Here is a 21,044-nt window from a genome sequence, read left to right as displayed (position 1 = left end):
AAAGTTATTTTATAACTCTAGCACTAATCGTAAGCCGAGTATTTCCCTTAAAAATGAATGAAATATTCGTGGGTTATTTGTATCTAGAGATATGCAAAATTATATACAGTAATAAAGACACCGTGGATAACATTCAAGGTATATCTGAAATAAAGTTTAAAGAAACACATATCTGTACCGTTATAATCAAGTTTAAAACAGGATACCTTAATATAGTACAATCAAAATTTAAACGATTGTCTTGATTGATTATCAGAAATTACAGTATAGGTATATATAAATAATTACATATCCAGAAATATTCTGTGTAACATTTGAAAATAATTAGTATGCAGATGTAAGTACATACACCACCGCTCAAAAAATTTGTATTATTATCTATGGCAGGGCTGACGAACTGGCTGCCCCTTCCCTTACTTGCCTGTTCTACCACAGTCGTAGGGGAATAACCCCCTCCATACCTATTTGACTTCAGAGACTTGTGTTCTTGCGACGACTAGCGGCTCGTGAGCCGTACGTAGTAGCTCCTGCTCCCGCATGGTGGGGACTTTGCGGCTCCCGGCGGAAAAGATGTTCGTCAGCCCTGACCTATGGTGGTATTAATTGTACAGGATGTTCGGTAGCATCGGTGGAAAGTTTAAGGGATGATTCTGAACGCGAAAATAAGACGAAAACGAAGAATAATAAAATGGTGTTTGAGGCTTCGTTTTTTAGTTATTATGCGCCCAGAGGCAGGCAACTTTTATGCGCCGGTCCAGGCCAGTGCCGTACCAAGCGAGGAAAGACACGTTTATTTTACAGGGTGTCTATCGAAACAGTTGCCCCAATTTTTTAGGCACTTCCGATAATCTGACAAAAAACTGTTATGAACAAAAGTTTTTATGCGCCAGTCGAGACCAGTGCCGTATCAAGCGAGAAATGCAAGTTCGTTTTACAGGGTGTCTATCGAAACAGTTGCCCCAATTTTTTAGGCACTTCCAATAATTTGACAAAAACAAAGTTATGAACAAAAATTAGTGAAAAACAGTTTCAAAGAAACAGTATTTTGACAATTTGTTGCCGATCGAGTGCTGACTAATTTTTGTTTATAACATTTCTTTGTCAGATTATAGAAAGTGTCTGAAGAGAAGCACTTTGTATATGTTGCTGTGTTCACAAAAGTAATAACAGATATTTCTCTTGAGCACCGCTGGGTGCTTGACACGGCTAAAACAGAGGAGCCTTCTCCACTGCTGTTTCTGTTGCGACGGAACGAATCAAATGGACTCGCAATAAGTATGCAAATACATTCAAGAAAGTGTCCCTAAAGTACTTCATTGAACTTTAGGGACGTGAAATGTACCGGCATAAGAATGTTGCACAGCTATAGGTCTTACGAATGTTCTCTTTCGAGTTATATCTCTTTAAAGTTGCACATCAGAGAAAGCGCCTAAAGTAGGTTACATGAACAAGAAGGTAAGCTTCTCATAATGTGATTTCGTTCAATTTTTAATCGAGAGATCCTCACGATACAACTTTAAATATCGGGCTTTGTTGGTTAATAACAAGATTTTGTAAAATAATGTGACAGATCGAAATAAACAAATATCAGGATGGTGTTTACGAAGCTATTGTATTAAATGTATGTACAAATAAACGTAGAATATGAAAGGATAAGAAAGTTTAACTTTCTGGATGATATTTAAGTTTGGCGCATCACCAAGTGATATTATTATAGTCTTTTATGACGGACAACTACAAACACGTGGGTTTAAATGAAAACGAAAATGGGAAAATAATAAGGCAAGAAGCAGTAAATTTTTTATATGACGAAAAAACGAACTATTTATTGTGACTCTGAAAGCTCAAATTGCTTTATTGCAACAAGCATTCCAAACTATAATAGTACACACGTCAACAACCTTTAATTTGTTATCAAGGTCACCTTTGTGTTACTATTGATATTTACAAAGTGATAACTACACAATCTTCTCTAATTCCATTATTTATATCGTTAATCATCACGGGGCCATACCGATACTACACGTTGTTTAGTGTAGCTTTTAAATTCATGGCCAAATAATAGGTTCTTTATTAATTCATGAATAACCATTCACCTATCTTACTTACAAGTCTTAAAAATGAATTGTTAATTCTCGAATTGTTAATTTATTACCACAATACCATACTTAAAACACATATGATCGTTTTTACTTGACTAAAAATAAATGACAAATGTAAATGTGTACAAATATACGATGCTATTTAAAAAACCAAAAGTTATTTTTAAATAATCGATTTTTTCATTTAAACAAATTGTATTTTTTATATTTTAATATACATAACCGAAACGAAAATGTATTTATAAATTTATATTTTGCAATGATATTCTTTACTATCGTATTCTTTTAATGTCAAATCATATTTCACTACAACAATATAAAGGTAAAAGTTATATTAACTACAGTATTTACAAATGTATTATATCATAATTTTCCGATGGAACAGATTTGTAATTCGAACGACGCCCTTATATTTATTTAAACTATAAAAATAATAATTTTATAATTGAAGAAACATAAGAAAAAGCATATGTATATTAATAATAATCGTCGCAATAATTATATTGATAATAACTTATTCGTTGTTATACATACATGGATTTTATTGTTGTACTAGACACTTGAATTTTTCACATATTGTTATTAACATAAGCGGAATCTTTACTACTTCCGCTTTCTGAGTGAAAATTGCGGCTGTAACGCGATAGCATTTCCACTAAAGTCTTTAGATTTTACAAATTTATTAGGCTCATATTCCATAGATTATCTTTAATAAATCCTTCAGTTTTTATTCGTTTGTTCAGGCCTGAAAATTACACCTCGCAACGCGTATATTTAAATGAAGCAATAAATCTCTCCTCTCCAATTATAGGCTTATCTGGAACATAACGCTTGAAATATTTAAGAATATAGTAACTCGCAGGACTTTATCCCTCTGCAAAAATCTTGTATAAAAATTTAGTAAGTAACGAATAACATGATTTTATTCCCGGATACTCTATTTTTAGAGTCTAGCATTACGAAGATTGTTAAAGGAAGTTTCATATCGATGAAGTTTATACCGATTTTCCCGTGTAGATTTATCAACAATTCTACCATAAGATATAAAATTCAAAACCCACATTTATAATTGTGCAAATGTAATTAAGGAAGTTACTAAGATTTACCGTTGATTTGCAGTATATAAATTTGTTAGAACAGAAACTTACATAGATATAGTTTCTTTCATATTGCAAATAAATTATTCTCAAATCACGTCAATTATTCTCAATCTCTATCTCTAACAGTTTTCGAGATATTATGTCAAATATGTTAACCACCCCAACTTTATGCACGATCTTCATCCTTTCAGTGTGGACGATTATCGATAAAAAAGAGTGGGATATTATTTTTAGAAACTACATTGTACTGAAAAAAAAAAAAAAAAAAATAGAGTTTCCAGTCCAACACTTTTTTACACACTGTGTATAAGATATTTTCTGTGCGAAGATATAAGGTTACGAATTTTTCAAAACAAAAATTTTCTGCATGACTACAGCGTTAAAAATTACATAAAGATGCATATTCACAAAAGCTTATCTGACAAGTAACTAGTAGATGACTAGTAGTGCCCCCTTTAATATAGCTTCACAGCTGATTTTTCTTATTTCATGACGTGTCACTAATGAAATACTTTGTATATAATTCTCTAACGTAAATTCGACTTTAGGTAGAATAGAACTTTTATTGCAAATATTTCAATAAATATCTACTTTACAGCTATTATACTTTAATACACATTTACTCAGTTTTTAATGCTATGGCGGTTGGTTATGGAAGGAGGAAATAAATAGAGAGAGGATAGGTGGAAAAGTAAAGGGAAAGAAAATGTGTGTTTCGTCCTGGGCCTCTTAGTGGACCCGTCGGTAAGGCTATCTAGAAAACAACTGCCTTAAACGCGGAGGATGATTAGACTTATGTTAAAAGTTGCTTATTACGGATTAGTACACTATTCTGCGTGACTTTGTCCTCGAACGGAACGAGAGAACATCGCTAATACTAAAGTGAGAAAGAATTATACATATTTTATTCTTCTTCTACTAAACGACGTCACTCTGACGAAAGATTTATGGCTTCTCCCTTTCACGGATTTCTCATTCAGCGGGCGACTTCAAATAGAGAAGGCAGATAACAGTTGCTTATTACGAATCAAGACTGTATTTAGTTATGGAAGCCTTGGGCGCGGACTAGTGAGAAAGGTTGATATTTTGTCAATTAGTTTGTCTGGCCCCCTCTGGTGGTGGAATGTAGGAATTACCGCCACAATATCCCCTTGCCAGTGGTTAACGATGTGATAATGACCGTCCGTGTTTGTTTTTCCGCTGCGTGTTAGGCGTGGTTGCAACGGTGGATATTGCTGCTACAGGTGCATCGTTGGAAATACTTTACTTTATATATTGAGGCTAATTGTGTTGTTCAAGCTAAGAGTTGTAGCCGTATAATACTCTGCTGTCCCAGCCTGGCCCACAGTTTAAGAATGCGTGGCTGACCGGCTCTCTGTTAGTGTCGTCAAACATCATCCCAGAAATTGCGGTGTTGCCCGAACCCGCCGTTGTGTCGCTGCGATCAGCGTCTTACAATTAGTTGCATGGCCACCCTAGGAGAGGGGTTACGTATCCTAGTAAAGAAATGTAGCAGCATCTCCATCGGCTTCCGTCAATGGTGTGTTCCTCTTTGTCGATTCGTATTTTGATCACGTCAGGGTTACCACCAATTAAGGCGGTTGGTTATGGAAGGAGGAAATAAATAAAGGATAGGCGGAAAAAAGAAAGAAAGATACGTTTCGTCCTGGGACTGCTAAATGGACATGTCAGTAAAGCTATCTAGGAAACCCGTGTCTTAGACGCGGGGGATGGTTAGACTTAGGTTAAAAGTGGTGGAACGTAAGAAGTACCGCCACGAAATTAACAACTGAATGCATGTGTTTCTCTTAAAATAGCTGACGTGAATAAAATTGGTAGCTTAATAATTCCTAGTGAATTTCCCAAGTTGATTAAAACACGCAGATAAATGACAAGGAATCTCTGGGGAACTGAATCCATCAACGAACTAGAGTGTGGGCGTTTCTGAGGCTCGAATTAGACACGTGTCATTTGATACGTAACATGTTTCGTATCGTGAATCTAATATATAGCGTGTAATACTCATGACAAGTGTTTTACATCTATGACAATAAATTTACAAAATAGAGATAAATTTAAGAAAAAATGGAATCTATTTGGTTAGAATTAAATTAAATGAAGTAGTTAAGAAGATGAAACTATTCGTACCATCATTATTTTTAAGAACTACAACTACAAGAGATATATTTGTCAAGCAAAGAATACATGGGAATAAAAGGGCAATCGCAGAGTGGTGATAACAAGTTTTTTTCTATGTACCATAGCAGATACTATATCGTATGATATATTGAAGGTTACATTTATTTTTCTTTAGATAGAACGATAGTTTGTTTGTTCTTTGATAAGGAATTTACAGACGTGAGGTCATGACTTGATATCAATTTTACTAGACGTTTTACACGTACTTTTATTCTCTACGATAGCCTGACAACGCAAACTTTTCACGCGTACTTATACAAATTTTCTGACAGCGTTATTCAACGTAATATATCATCGTCTTTATAGTGTTTTAGCGACCAGCAAACTGGGTGAGACCGTTGTTCTAATCCCCGCTTATTAAGTTCAACTGTTACAGCCTCCGCGTTAAGTAAATTCGAAGGTTGGCTATAAGCACTGTGGGACCCACATGCTTGTTAAGAAAGATGATTTCTTCGCGCTTGCTGTACTCGACAGTAATACTGAGCGCGTATTTCTGTGTTCAATCAAAGTCTAACCTGTTCGCCTCAGAAGACCCCAAAACCGGTATCAGATTCAGAGTGATAAATATGTTGAGAGGAGCATAAGTGTGGGCAGATATCATTCTTACATATTTCTACGTCTACGACCACTAAAAAAGAAACTACGTCGACGTGTAACGGTATTTTTGCAATTCAACATTGTAATATTCAGCTTTGTATAATTGATGTACTAGCGCAGGAATTGTATATAATCTTCGATGTTACTACGTAAATTAATCTGAATTTTCAATATTAACGAGGACTATTAAACTCTTCTCTACCAAACCTGCATATGTGTGTGTTATTTTTTTGTGCCGCATTTTTGTCCCCGTTTAGTTGCCGATGAGTTATCCCCACCGATTCTCCCTATTACACTCACACTCGACGTTTCTCACTCTCGCCTCCGATGCACTCAAGAAGCGAGCGAACCGAAGGGAGATGACCGGCGATTCTCGGAACACCTATCTCCCCGCGTAATAGTCGTGACGCGGACCTGAGCCAGCGACTATTAAGCGAGGATTATACTATACATAAATAATACAATTTCGGCATGTTGAAACTGAAAGTCAGGAAACTCAAATTCACCTGCAGATTTGCGTTCTTTATCACTCGAATGCAACGATAAATATATTTCATTTGGAAATAAACAAAAAGAAAAAAAAAAAACTAAGCAATATATATTAAAGCATTTGAAGGTGAACAATGGTTTCGAAAGTAACAACGCAAAGGAGGTGAAGTGAAGGAAATCATGTTAGATAAATATTCACATATCAAATATATTTCTTTAAATATAAATCAATTAACACGAAATCGCACAACAAAAGATTTTATTCATATAATTGCTTTACTATCGCGAGAAACCGTGATAATTACTTTTACTATCTCTTCTTATCTTACTTGTCAGATGCTTGTTAATCAATTTTCTTATTATTTTTCATCTATATTCCGTAGAGAATATTTTGTCAAATATTCGATCGGATGTCCGATGCTTCGCTGTATAGCAGATATCGTTTAATTTATTCAATCTATTTTGAACCGCTACTAGTCGAGCAACGATCACATAATATTACACTTACGATGCATGAGATTCTTCCAGCTTCCATAAATCGCCTGAATGCACTTATCAAGCGGAGTAGTGGATAATACTGCACTCGTTTTAGGTGCACTTAGATTACCCTCCGAGCAGCTTCTAAACAAATTGCCGTTGCCTATCGCACAAATTACCGGATTACGCTCCCGTGAATAAAGTTTCGTTTTCGACATTTCGAGGACACCGTTTGGAATCCAGGCTTCGACAGCTGGATCGCGAAAGCTTCTATACGTCGAAGATAATTTCTTCGAGGACTTCTGCAGAAAGCGCTTGCCGGGTGGTAAGGGCGGGGGACCCAAACAGCTCGTAACAGCAGTGATCGCCATTTATGGTGGAACTTACTTTGTTTCAAATAGACAGTTTATCGATTTTTTTTTTAATTTCTTCTGTTTTTTTTATGTGTTACTTTTTTATCACGACATTACTATGCTATACATGTATTAAATATACAAATTTGTGTATTGTTTTTATAATGATATTTATACAGGTGAAACTAATTATACGACGTTTAAAATTGGTGACAAAATGGTGAAAAATGGCTCCGTGAAGTTTCCATTTCGATTTCATAAATTTCGATTAAAATGTATATTTAAGCAAAAACTATATTCATGAGTGTAAAAGTGTCCCTAGAATTGTTCTAAAGGGGTACCATTTTTCTTTCGGCTTTTAATAAACTGTACATTGTGATTTCAAGATATTTCGAATATACTACGAAGAAAACAACGTTTCTCTGTTCGACTGTGCAGTATTTTGACTTCAACCACTTAGTCAAGTCAATCCTTCTAAAGGTACATGTTTCACGTTAGCCGCGACAATCATGTCTTCTCGGAATAATTGGGTTATTCACTGTCCGTCTCCGAAAAATCCACTAATATAACAAGCGATCACCAATTTCTACGAATTTTCACAGTATACGCTACTGAAATACTGCGAAGGAAACTGTGGAGATAACCGGATAAGACTGCCAGAAACGTTCCCTACTGCGTACAGGTTTAACGTGGCGACACCAACGAGTCGTTAGTGTGGCGAATGCAAAGAGGCGAGGTCGAAGGTGGGTGGACAAGTTTCCGGAGAACGGCGTAGGCCGCCCCGATAATACTTCCACGCGTAGGTTTCCAAAAACGCGACACGTGAAACAACTTTCCACGTGGAAATATGTACTTAAACCTAAAAGTACACGATCGGAGAAATACCGAATTAAAATTGTAATATTTACCGAGAAAAATACCGTAAAAATGTAGAAGCAAGTACTGTGTACAGCGAAGATTACGTTGAAGATTACGAAATACAGAACGACGACCCGTAAGGAGTGCTTTATGAATTGAGTGTGCGAATAAATTTATTAATTTCAAAAGGATGATTTCTCAAGTATAAGTGTATACACTTCTGATAATTGCTCCATAATGTAGACATAAATAAAAAGCTCGTTAACGTTCAGAAAGCCAAATAACAAAATTTTTCTTTCCAATATTAAATAATTTTTTTAAAAACCGAAAAGGTTTGGAAATTTCATCAAGTACATCATAAAGCACATTATGAGAAAGAAAGCAGTATTAACTATAGGATAGTTTAGGATTACAAATGAGTCATTTATTCATCTGTTGTGCAATACAAATTATGACATTTGATTATCATTAATATGTCCTCCTCATTTCTTGCAATCTTCAGATAAGTTTTTCTAAATAATCACATGGCAGAGTACTCTAAGCTTCTTGAAAATAATTCTATTATGGCATTTTATTTTGTGGACACTTTTACTCCATTATTCTGTCCAGTTCCATCCCACAGATGTTCTATTGCCGACAGATCTGGCAACTGCGGAGAACCATACCATTAATTGTAGACGTCCCTCTATTATACTTTTTTCTTCGGTTAAAAAACCCTTTCATAGTCGAGACGTATGCTAGATGTCATTATCTTGCTGAAAAATAAAATTCTGCCTCACGATTCAAATTCCAAAAGGAATTCCATGTTTCTGCAAGATAGTCAAATATTCTGCTTTCTCCAAAATCACGTCTATTTTATTCAAATCACGTACTTTCAGTGAAACATCGCCAAACGACAACTTTACTTCTTCCGTGTTTAATAATAGGAGCCAAACATTCTTGCATCGATCGTTCTCCTCTTCGTCGACGAAGGGAATATTCTTCGTTTTTAAGAGAAAATTTCAAATACAGATTTATAAATCCATAGGGCTCGTTTCCAATCTTCTGGTGTAAAATTTTTGTACTGCGATGGTATGCAAGTTGCAGATGGCGGCGAACAACGGTAGCAGAAGAGAACCACCACGTGGCAGCACGAGGATTAGAGAACTAGACGAAGAGACTGGTACAGGAAAATCAAGATACGCATTTCGATTGCGAGCGAACTACCGGATCAACGCTGTGAAAGATGGACAATGTGTAGACGTTAAGATAGGAGGGGTTATTTTAAATATGTTGATAGATTCAAGGGGGCACAATGTAACATTATCGACGAGAAAACGTGGAAGTGGTGCAAAGATAGAAGGATCGTTTGCGAAACAAGCAGGTACGTAGATAAGAATATATACCCGTACGTGCACTACACAGCGCCTAGAGTTATTAGGACAGTTTCAGAGCGACGTTGATGATAGGCAATTGCAAGCGAATTTCGTAGTTTTAGAAGGAAAAGGGAGACCGATATTAGGTTAAAAACGTCAAAAGAATTGGGAATTCTAAAAATAGGATTAGGAGTAAACGAAGTAAAGAGGTTAAGCTGTGTGTTGATATGCGAAAAGCAAACGAAGCGATTTTGCAGGAGAGATAGGTACTCTATACCGATACTAGAAGAAATTTTAGAGTTTTTAGTTTAGCACGTTAGATGTCAGGTCTGCATACCACCAGGTCGAATTACACGAGGAATGCAGGGTCATCGTAACTTTTATAACAGAACATCGTTATTTCGATATAAGAGATTAATGTTTGGAATTATATAATTATACGTCGAAAATGTTTCAAAGAATAATGCGATCAGTATTAGTAGGCTGTGAAGGCGTGGTGAACTTTATAGAAGACATTATATGTAATGTGCGGGAAAACGAAAGCTGAGAAAAAAAAAGAAAGAGACGTTCGGAAGGAAAGCGAGAGGGATAGAAAAACCGGAACAAGTGTAAACGATTCAGGGAGACCAAAACGGAATATAAAATTTCCAGAGTGGGACGGCGAGTATAGGGTTCATAGGATTAGATGTACTTAAGAGTTAGATTAAGAATAAATTAAGAACGATGTATGTTAAGTAAAATGTTAAGGAAGGAAGGAGATGTAGCGTATGTGCTGATCGGGTCGATGCGCAGATCGATACGAGCATCACGTGACTCGTGGTGGGGCGCAAGATGCACGAGAGAAGAGAAGCGTGTGAGCCTCGAGCGTAACGGGTGACAGAAGGACAAAAAAATAAAGTACGGTTAGGCTTTGAGCCGGTGTGGTATTATTTGGTTATTATCTTTTTCCACCGTGCCGTGATAGATACTAACAATGTTTTTGCGTATTTTTCATTTCTTTTCATTTTTCGTAAGAAATACGACATGTGTCTTAGTTGAATGACACTTTCGTGTTATTTTGCGTTTCTACTGCTGAATATCATTTCAGATAAAGTTTTATTTCGTGTCTTACAATAGCTGTCAGTAAAGCTGTCGTTGCGAATGAAGGCTCCAGATACATTAGAATTGCACTTGACGATATATGGCAAAAGAAAGGGCGCACTTCGCTAAACGGTATCGTAACTGCAACAAGTATTGATACCGGAAAAGTTATGGATGTTTCGGTATTCACTAAATATTGTATATGCCCTAATCGATTTCAACAGCAACATGAAAACAACTGCATTAAAAATTATACAGGAACAAACAGAGCTATGGAAATTGCTGGCATCAAAGAAATTGTCACACAAATCCCAACCTCTTTTAAATTAATTTTTTTTAATGTTTTTTAGGTTATGGTTTCGCTTAAGTGTTTTTCATGTAATAGTGTAGAAATTGGGGTTATGGCAAACCGGAATATATTGGGTAATACACTTTTCTTTATTCGCTCTTTGACACGGACTTGTACTTTCATTCACTTCCTTTAACGCTCTGAATCACTCTGCCCGTTTTGCGATCGGCAGTCACCTCACGGCTTTCCTGGCGATTCGTTCGTTAGGTGTCAATCACTCGTTCATCCGCACATAAACATACACACATTTATGCACGCTTGTTGACGACCGGTTACTAGGTCAATGAACAAATAAATAAACAAGGGCGATCAGCTGATGGGTGAATGACCGCGGCTGTCACCCATGCCTGTGACAAAAGAATCGGCCGAACCGATCGTCGACCGGCGTCAATCCCACAACAGTTTATAATGATGCTTTGCGGCAATGACAATTGACAGAATAAGATAAGTAAATATAATAATAATTGGACACAACTCACAACGCTAAAACAACTGTTATATAACTATAAAACGGCTTTTATAACACAACTAAGGATAACTCTAAGGCAACTCTTAAACGACTCGTACAACACTCTTTGTAACACTATCTTCAACACTCTGACGACTCTATCTAACACTGACTCTATCTGCAAGAAAAAAAACTCTTCCTTTCTCTCCAACCATATACGCACGCTATTTCTGGGTTTTTTCCATTAAAAGTGGTCAACGGATCGGCGGGCCTCGTGCGTCATCGAGGGTTTTCGCGAAGGGTCTGGCTCGTGTCCCGGCGACCCCCACTTTCTCTTTAACAACCCCGTCCTGTGCCTCTTAAGACTACGTGGGAAGGGGTAACATTTTTACGATACTACAATAATAACTTACTTTCCTTTATCTGCAATAATTACAGACTAGCATTACGTGTATTATAAAGGCTAGAAGAAATAAGCGGAAGTGTGATTTATACTTGTTCTAATATTAATCTTTTAGTAATTAAAGCACTCGTTAGCACTACTTAACAAGAAGTAATAAAATTTTTGTAAAACTTGCAAATGTAAGTAGAATGCAACGTTGATTCTAATATTCAGTGCAACTATAATAATAAGATTTGTTAGTGGTTTAGTATTTAACAGAACCTTTTAAGAAAGTAAATTAGAGACTACTGAAAATTGAAAGATTAATCATCACCCTTTATGTAAGATTCCAGAACGTATTATACAAGAAAATAATGAAAAATCTGAAATCTTGTTTTTTATTTATATTTCCGTTTGATTAAAATTTAGTCAGATTAGAGTTGGAAGAATATCTCAATGTATGTCACGTATTACTACTTAAAACCAAAGGCACGCGGTTTTATAATCTAAAAGGAGGGACTTATTATCCTATGTACTTATGTATAATAGTTTTATTAATTCATAATAAATGAAGGCAGAGGGACTACAAGATTCTCGTTTTATTGTGCAATATTGTAAAATGTCGACAATTTTTTAAATAAATTGTAATTATCTACGAAAATGCTCAGCTACAATTATGATAATATTGCCCTTTTCAATACGTCTTTATAAAATGTCCAATATTTTTAATTACTTAAAAATTTCATTCTATTAATGTAATTCATACATAAAATGCGAAATTTTATACCGCGAAGTCCAGACTTAAACCCAATTGAAAACCTACTCGATAAAGAAGTACCAATTACCAACAGGTCAAATAAAACTTCATTCTTCGATGGTTTACAACATTCATGAGAGTGTATAATGAAAAATAAGATCGAACGTTTAATGGAAAGTATTCCTAGACGCTTACAAGCAGTCATTAAGGTTTGAGAGGGAAATACAAAAATATTAAAGGAAGATAAAAAGCATGAAATATGAAAAAAATGAAAATGCCCACTCAATTTTGTCTACACTGTTTTGTCCGTATTTAATTTGTAATTACTCTTATTTAAGATAAACCACATTATTCTATAAAAACTACTCAGAAAATTTATTTATAAGTACATGAACTATGATTTAAAAAAATAGAAAAAATAAGATATTAATTAGAAAAGAATTACTAAATTACAACCTTTTCATCTACAATAGACGGGCGTCCCTCAATTTTAATTAAAGAAGAGATTATGGGCAAGATGCAACCTAAGGAGTGTAGAGTAATATAGAAGAATGTAGAATTTTTAGACTGTAATCATTGACCTTAAGTTTCTTCATGAGGTTCGTATGCATCATTACGATATATATGAAACAATGATACATACGTATATGTATATGATTATTTCATATATACCACAATAATACACACGTGCCTCGTGAAGAAACTTAAGATCAATGATTACAATCTAAAAATTCTACATTCTTCTATATTCTCTATACTCCTTGGGTTGCATCGATTATGAGGCGTGGTCGTTTCAAAACAGTGCTATCAAACCTCAACCTTTAAAATAACGAACCAACTTGACCATAAAAATTTACTATAATCTCCTGTTATGAGAATCGTACTCTTACAAATTCTACTCTTTTTTTTCTTCTTCTTTTCTTTTTGACAAAAATCCACGTAAGTTTAAAGGTTTTCACATTTCGAAATTTTCACGTACACACATATTGCAACGTATGCAAACTATTACGGTATGTTTCATCTATTTGTATATTTCAAATGAAGGTGTATTTGAGAAAGGGAGACAAAGAGCTAGGTATTATGGTACTTTGAGGTTGGTGAATAACTATTGAGGTTGCTATTGACAAGAGCTCGACTATCTGTCCAAATAGATAAAACTTTCTGTAAGCAACTGTGTTAAAGAAGAAGATAAAAAAAGAAGGTAAAAAAATGTCGACAAGAGGGAAGCACCTGCGTTGCCTTAAAATGAAGAGGCACGAGAGATGTGTTGATGCTGTTAGCATGCCACACAGCTTCTACAACTTACGTTGTTATGTGGTCGCGAGAAGAGCCAGTTAGAAAGAGACAAAACCAGACGTCGTTCTTGATTACAACATTCACAAAGCAGGGATGAACAGATCAGATCAGGTGACAGCTTATTATCCTGAAATAGTGGAAAAAATTGTTCTTTCACCTATTTATAATTAATACTAAAAACGACTTTACATTATACGGAGAAATTAAAAGTCTCGATGAGAGAAGGAAAAACAATCTCGTTCTTCTATTGAGTTGAGAAATGGCTTCGTGTTAGAGACTAATACAAATATGTGCAACTTTAGTATCTGTTAGATATTTTCTGGAAGTTACCAACTGAAAAAAAAAAAAGAAGTCACACCCAACTCGTGTTTTGTATAGTTTGTAGAAACGTTAATAAAAATCAGGATGGAAAGCCATTCCAGAATGAGATCTGCTGCTGATATTTCAAGTATGCCGTTGACTCTTTATGTACTTGACTATTATACAGAATATCATTCACATGCCAACTATGCTTCAATAAATAGATACATACATTTCTTTTCAATACGCAAAATCACTTCTTTCTGTAGAAATATTTCTATCTCATATATTAAGTATTATATTATATTAATAATATACTTAATTTTATAATGACATCTAGATGTACATTACGTAGTATAACTGTCATTTAAAAATCAGTTTTTAAATATCATCAAAGGCGTTCGTATTCGCAGTAATTTTTTAGTTACGAATACCGCGAAGTATTTAGAATATACAGTTGAACGGTAATTAAAAATAAAGGATGTTTAAACAGAAAGCATACAAGGAAGAACACTTTCATAAATGGTTTAGAATTTTTAACAGACGATTCAAAAAAGGCAAACTATAACGGAAGTAAAGAATAAACGTTTTGATATGCGCATACATTAAGCAGTGCACGATCGTTGAGGACTTACAGAATACTAATTATCGTTCAGTCCTTGAATATTGCACATACTAATGTCATCTGAAGTTCTCCTTCTCGAAGGTCCACCGAAAAACTGACTTTTTATGGGAGACTGATTCTGTATCTTGTTTGTGCTTAACTAATTTTATTCGCAAACTTGATTCTACGAACTATATGCACAAACGAAGCCTAAACGTTTCTTCTTGGCATTCAGGCCAAGAATCTAAACTGATTGTTAGATTCTGTTGTACTGCATTATGTGCCTAGCCTAATTGCTAGGCGTGCTGAATTCAAACTGTACTATTTCGTTACTATTTTTCAATTGCATTCTCGTCGTCGACACTTCCTGCCGACTCGATTTTCTATGTATCTAATGCACGTTGATTGGTGATTCCTAAAAATACTGAATCCTCAACACAGGTTAGTTTGGAGAGGGGATGGCAATGTCTTAGCTGAAAGTGGCGAATGTTTGGCAACAGTGTAGGATTTCTTCCAGGTTTGACCACTTCGGTCTCTTGACCGTTACAAATAACCTCTGATTCCGCCCTTCGGAAAGCCCACCTTTTGTGACATAACTTCTGGTTATTAAGAACGAGAGAAATGATTTTCTAAAAACTCTAGTGTGTTGTAAATTCAACTTTGCATGAAACGCATGTTAATAATAAACTAAAGTCCTAATCTCAAAAATAACCTCTTTAGCATATCCGTGTCATAAACCGCTGAGCTAACAAAGATCGAGTTACATTTTACAAAGCGAACGACATCGACATCGTGCCTCCCCTAAGAAAGTTTTAAAATTCAACGGCATGATAGTTGAAGTAAAATTTTCGTTGAATAGTTATTATACAAATATGAGAATAATTTTTAAATGTTGAGAAACTATCAGGTCTATCGGTAAGTTCTGTCGTTTTTTTTCCCGACATTATATATAACACCGCTGTAACAACGAAGAATTAATTAATTTGAAAATGATCAAAGAAACAAATGTAAATCATTAGAGATGGAAACTAAAATAGGTCGTAGTCAATATCAATACACTGTACATATACATATGTATATCTTCTTCTTACGCATAACAATTTATAAATAAAACTAAAACTAAATTATAATAAATTATAAAACTACGATTTATTTACACATCTTTCACAAACAATAATAGAATGTTTTTTATATATGTGATTTTTATATACAGAGCATAGGCTGTAAATACTTATTTTTCTGTCAGCGGCGAAAGAGCATGTAAAACAACGGTGTCGTTTACAACTTATTTTTGGTTTCACATGGTGACAATTATATTTGTGGTATTATTGTCAATGAATAAGTCAAATGCAGTTTCTATTGAATCATAACTGAATATCGTATGTATACAATGCTCCATACTGAAAAACAGTTATTATACTGTTCCAATGCATGTGCATATATTTACACACATAGGCGCACATATGATGTAATTACCTAAATGTAGTTCCTTGTAACTCGCAGCGACACACTGGTCGTTTGATTTTTCTCCCAAGTTCGGCTATTCGTTATGTATTTGAATTCGGTGCCACTGCTTCTTGCATGCAGCGACAATTAATGTGGAATTAGTTCACACGAACAAATTTGTATGCGCTCATTCTTACCATTCTTATTCGTCATGATAAAGAAAATTGTAAATGTATGTTAAATGTGTAAATTCATTCGAAATAAACGTTGAAATTTTTCAAGGAAAAAAAAAACGCGTATAAGTGAAACCACGTTGTTCGAAGAAGCACTGTATTTTATTTTATTTTTCTTTTCTTTTTGACACAAGTTCACTGAAGCTGTTGACAAAACTTTCTCCTCCGTCAATTTTATTTCCATTTTCACTGAATTCTATGTCTTTTTGTCGTCCGCTGTCGTTCATATATTGAAATAAGATTGAATAATACTACCCTGTTGCATGCTACTTATATTTATCTTCCACGACCGCGGCGCATACTACATATTTATTTTCACGGACCGCTCTCTTTTAGTCTTTATCTAAGCCTTCCAACCCAGATAAAGAACAAGGGTTTTACTCATGAGCGAGGTAAAAGAATGATATAAGTACCTTTTTACTATAATTTCGAAATCGCATATACTGCATGTGCTGTGTTATACATTCGGTTAACCCATCGACTATACCACTATAGTTTCGAATTATTTCCGAATACGGTCTTTCTTGCGCATGAATGATAAATAGCCAATAGAAATGTCCTAAGACATGAGATATACATATGTAATATACCTGACTAAATATAGGTGTCCATTATTTGAAAAAGCAAGCAAAACCTTTGTTTGACACATTCTTCAAGTAGTGATCATAAAAGTCACTAAATTTCATATAAATTGAGTACTTTATCAATAAGTTATTTAATGCCGAATTTCAAGTCAAATTGACCCGAACAGCGCACAAGAATTACAGCATTAATCAGTAAATTTGTTATCCATTTGCTAGTTTTGTAATTAGACAATTTCTAAACATTTTATCTCTTTTAGTGGTTATCACTTATGTTTATGCCCCATCAAAGTTTCTAAATAAACGTATAAATTAGTTCTCATGGTTAGATAATTATGTCTGTATTAATATGCTTCATTTTGATAATTGAGAAGTGACATTCGACAGCGTGAATGGAAAAAGTACAATAAACGCAGTCCCACGTACCGTTCCACGTTTCTCTCTCTTTTTTCACTCTTCCTTTACCTCCACCTCTTTCTACTTTCATCTCTTCTACTCTGTCCTAATCTCCTCCTCTCTCTAATCCCAACTTCTTCCTCATCTTTCATCCTCTTCTTAAAATCTTCAATCTTTTCGCCAAACGACAAATACTGAACTATGTCGAAATTGATAATAATGCTGATTTAAAAAAAAATCACATACTACAAGTATGAGTTCCATAAATGTAATAAATATTCCAAGGATTTATCGCGTAAATTATTTATACTTATTGTATGGTAGAAGATATAGAAGAAAAAAGTAAGAATGGCCATGAAAAACGTACACAAGCACGAATATAATTAAAAGAACTCGTTCAATCGGCCAATAATAATTTAAATGTATACATAGATGTGAAGTTAATTAAACTAAGTGTGCCCTTATACTATGTAAGATGACTATGCAATAATAAGAAATTAGTTACGAATCATCAATTAAAGCATTGCGAAAGTAATTAATTAAACGAACAATTTTTTGACATAAATCGGAAAATGTTATTGGAAAATTTATTTGATACTTTTTCGTAATTTAAAAAAACCATCATGTATGCTTTGAATATAAGAAGTTAATGATAAAATAAGAAAATCAATAGGATCAACATAGATTGTAAAATGAATAATAATATTCATGCAATTCCTGTATTGTATCATATTAATAGATATGAAATTTCTGTGGTTATTCCATGTTCAATTAAAAGTGAAGTGATTAGAAAATAATTGATGATTCTCAAGCTACATGGACATAACAGAAAATGTATCATAAAAATCTTCCAAGTACACATATTTATATGTTCCCTTATCTGATTTAATTCGAAAAAGGAATCTTATATTTTCTTCAACACTACAAAGAAGAAAATATTCAAGTAGCCTCTTTCTAGTAGAAGGGGAAAAGATTCAAACATGTTTGCTAATCCAAGTAACTCCACTTTCTAGCTATACAATTTACTATATTAATTCTGTAATGCAAAAACACCTGAGAAATTATTATATTTTGCTCTGTGGAATGTTTAAATGGTCTTTACATACTAGTTGTGAGTTCCAAAAACACTTACATGAATGATAAGTTTCAACATTTTCAAAGGATTCATCAAATAGAAAAGTAATCAACCAGTTGTGAATTTTATGATCTGATCTTTTATATAACATATTGAACTCTATGAACAAAGTTAATCCATGTTAAAGTATATTTGTAGGAGAAACAAAAATTAAACACAATGTAAACAATTATACAAAACATAATGATTTAATGTTGAATGAACCAGTCAGTATAGTTTAATCATTAACTTAAATAACATCTTTAATAAAATATATTCGTAAACTTTAATCAATGTTCATTTATAGAAACTCGTTACATTTCATATAACGACATTCAATTCATAATATATTAAAAGCTGAGTACTACTTAAAGTGGAATGTTAAGTAATTCGCAAACAACTCACAAAACTAGCGCGTGCGCATTCTTATAAAGGAGTTGACAATAACGTTCCTATATACATATCTTATCAAAAATTTTTTTTAATATTACTCCCTTAATAAATATGAACAATGCTTTTCGAAAACACTGCGTATAATCATTGATAAATATTTAAAAAATTTCGTTTAAGATAAGAAAGAGTACATTTCGCTTACCGCTAATACGCCTCATGGCGGCTCACGACACAGCTCGTATCCAAAAACCGACGAGCTGGCCAATCCAGCAAGGTATGTAAATCTTCTTGTACGCTATAAACACCATGCCACATGTACAAACACCGATCATCACCTACGCCATGCACACACCGATTTTGGAACGCAAGGTTCCCGCGCCATTGCCCACTTATGAGGATTTTCTCGAACAAAGCAGATAACTTGAGCCTTCGACACCGTTTTTTCCTCGTTATATTACCACAAAAAAGTAAAAAGTTGCTTCAAAAAGAAGTGACATACTGTTAGCCACGATCCGAAAAGTTTTCTTTTTGCGTAAGCAACGAGTGCACTAAAAACGTGGTAATTTTAGACGTACTTGAATACGGATGAGAAACGGCCACCAAACAGGGTATAAACTACTCCATCACGACTTCTCACGTAGCACTGTCGTGCTGTAGTATCCAATGCCACCGCTAGAGCGCTCAACCGACCGGTAATGATAAATCTCCTCCTTGTATGGATTTAGGTTTTGAAGTCCGAATGTCTGCTTCTTAAATTCATTATTCAATCGCATATTCCGTATCGTGTTTTTATATGGTTTGGATATTTGTATTCAGATCTATTATCATAACATTAAACTATTAAATCGTCCAAAGATTTTATCGTACAAAATGTACAATCTAATATGTTGGTTTTAATATCGTAGAATATAAAATTTTCAATTACGATTATTCACTTCTTTTTTTTGTTACTGAAATATATTCGTTAGTTGAATAATGTATCTATTATTTTTATTATCATTGTCAATTCCAGCTTTAGTTGTGGTACACATAATTCCATAAAGCTGTCATTATTAATTGTATAAAATATTTTCATACCATAATATCCTATTAATTGAAAATTAATGTAGAAATATTTGTATCACTATTATATTTTACAAATAGTTTTGCTTAACTCTAGAAATTTTAAATTATAATAATAATAGAAACATTGTGTTATTCCAGTTTTATTTATCCAGAATGGGAACAGTAAGAAGGTTTACACATGCTATAACAAATAATGATAATTGTTTGCAACTAATGCCTTTTTGTGGTGTAGTCTATATCTCATTAAACATTTTTTTATATTTGTTTCTATCAAAACAAACAATTAACATAATTAACAAACAATTGCTGAACATGAAAAAGCACAAAAATAAAGTGCTATATTCTTTTACACACATAAGTATGTATATACTTCCTAAAGATTAAGAGAAAACAATACTTTGCAAATATTTTTGCAACTCATAACTACATCTAAATCATTATTTATAATTTCTATTTGAAATGAAGTTCATAAAAATGTTTTTGTAGCACATAAATTATATAATATAAATGTAACAGTTCTACTATAATAATAAAAATGGTGCATACATTAAGTACAGTCTGCATAAAAATGTTATCCTCTATGTTAGTCTTATGTTTTTTTTAAAGCTAAACTAAGAATGCTGAAATTTATATTAACGGTACAGAAATGTTTCAAAGTTAACAAGTATCTTGTTATTCTTAGAGAAGCTGGTATAAAGCCAATAGCATAATAGAATTAATTATAGGCAATTAGCTTATAACATCAACTTGAATTTTGTGAGCATTGTTGCACATACATACACAAATACAATGCAATAATATAACCATATTACCAACATTTGTACACACTTCAAATTAAAAGTAATTATACAAATAATTTTGTTTGTGTATATGACAGCAACTCTTTACTATTAGCAAATATGATTCAAAATAAATGTGAATCTGTTATCTGATTTGTTTTATAAATTATAATGGAGCAGATATTGTAATGTATACTTATAACATTAAGATATTCCTGAATTTACATGGTTTAATAACAAATTTTACTGTATCTTTTACAAACTTAAAAATTTTGTTTACTTAAAATTTAT

At 33.8% G+C, this 21,044-nt stretch overlaps 1 protein-coding gene across 2 annotated transcripts in view; it reads right to left on the bottom strand.

Annotated features, from left to right (window-relative positions):
- The window catches only part of LOC108574608 (caskin-1), a 24,216-nt gene extending 4,765 nt beyond the window's left edge, over positions 1–19,451 (bottom strand). Inside the window, exon 1 of one of the 2 annotated variants that reach the window (XM_017937226.1) lies at positions 19,112–19,451. In XM_017937226.1, the coding sequence (XP_017792715.1) occupies positions 19,112–19,127 (16 nt within the window). In that variant the 5' untranslated portion in view covers positions 19,128–19,451. Of the gene's footprint in view, positions 1–13,852; positions 13,948–19,111 lie in introns of those variants that run through there. The other variant, XM_017937227.1, reaches the window with a different exon arrangement.
- Positions 19,452–21,044: the final 1,593 nt, after the last annotated feature.

Source organism: Habropoda laboriosa, unplaced genomic scaffold, assembly GCF_001263275.1.
Source record: "Habropoda laboriosa isolate 0110345459 unplaced genomic scaffold, ASM126327v1 scaffold175, whole genome shotgun sequence".
In the NCBI taxonomy this organism is placed as follows: domain Eukaryota; kingdom Metazoa; phylum Arthropoda; class Insecta; order Hymenoptera; family Apidae; genus Habropoda; species Habropoda laboriosa.
The sequence above is the reverse complement of the archived record's forward strand: the minus strand, read 5'-3'. Positions and strand labels throughout refer to the sequence as shown.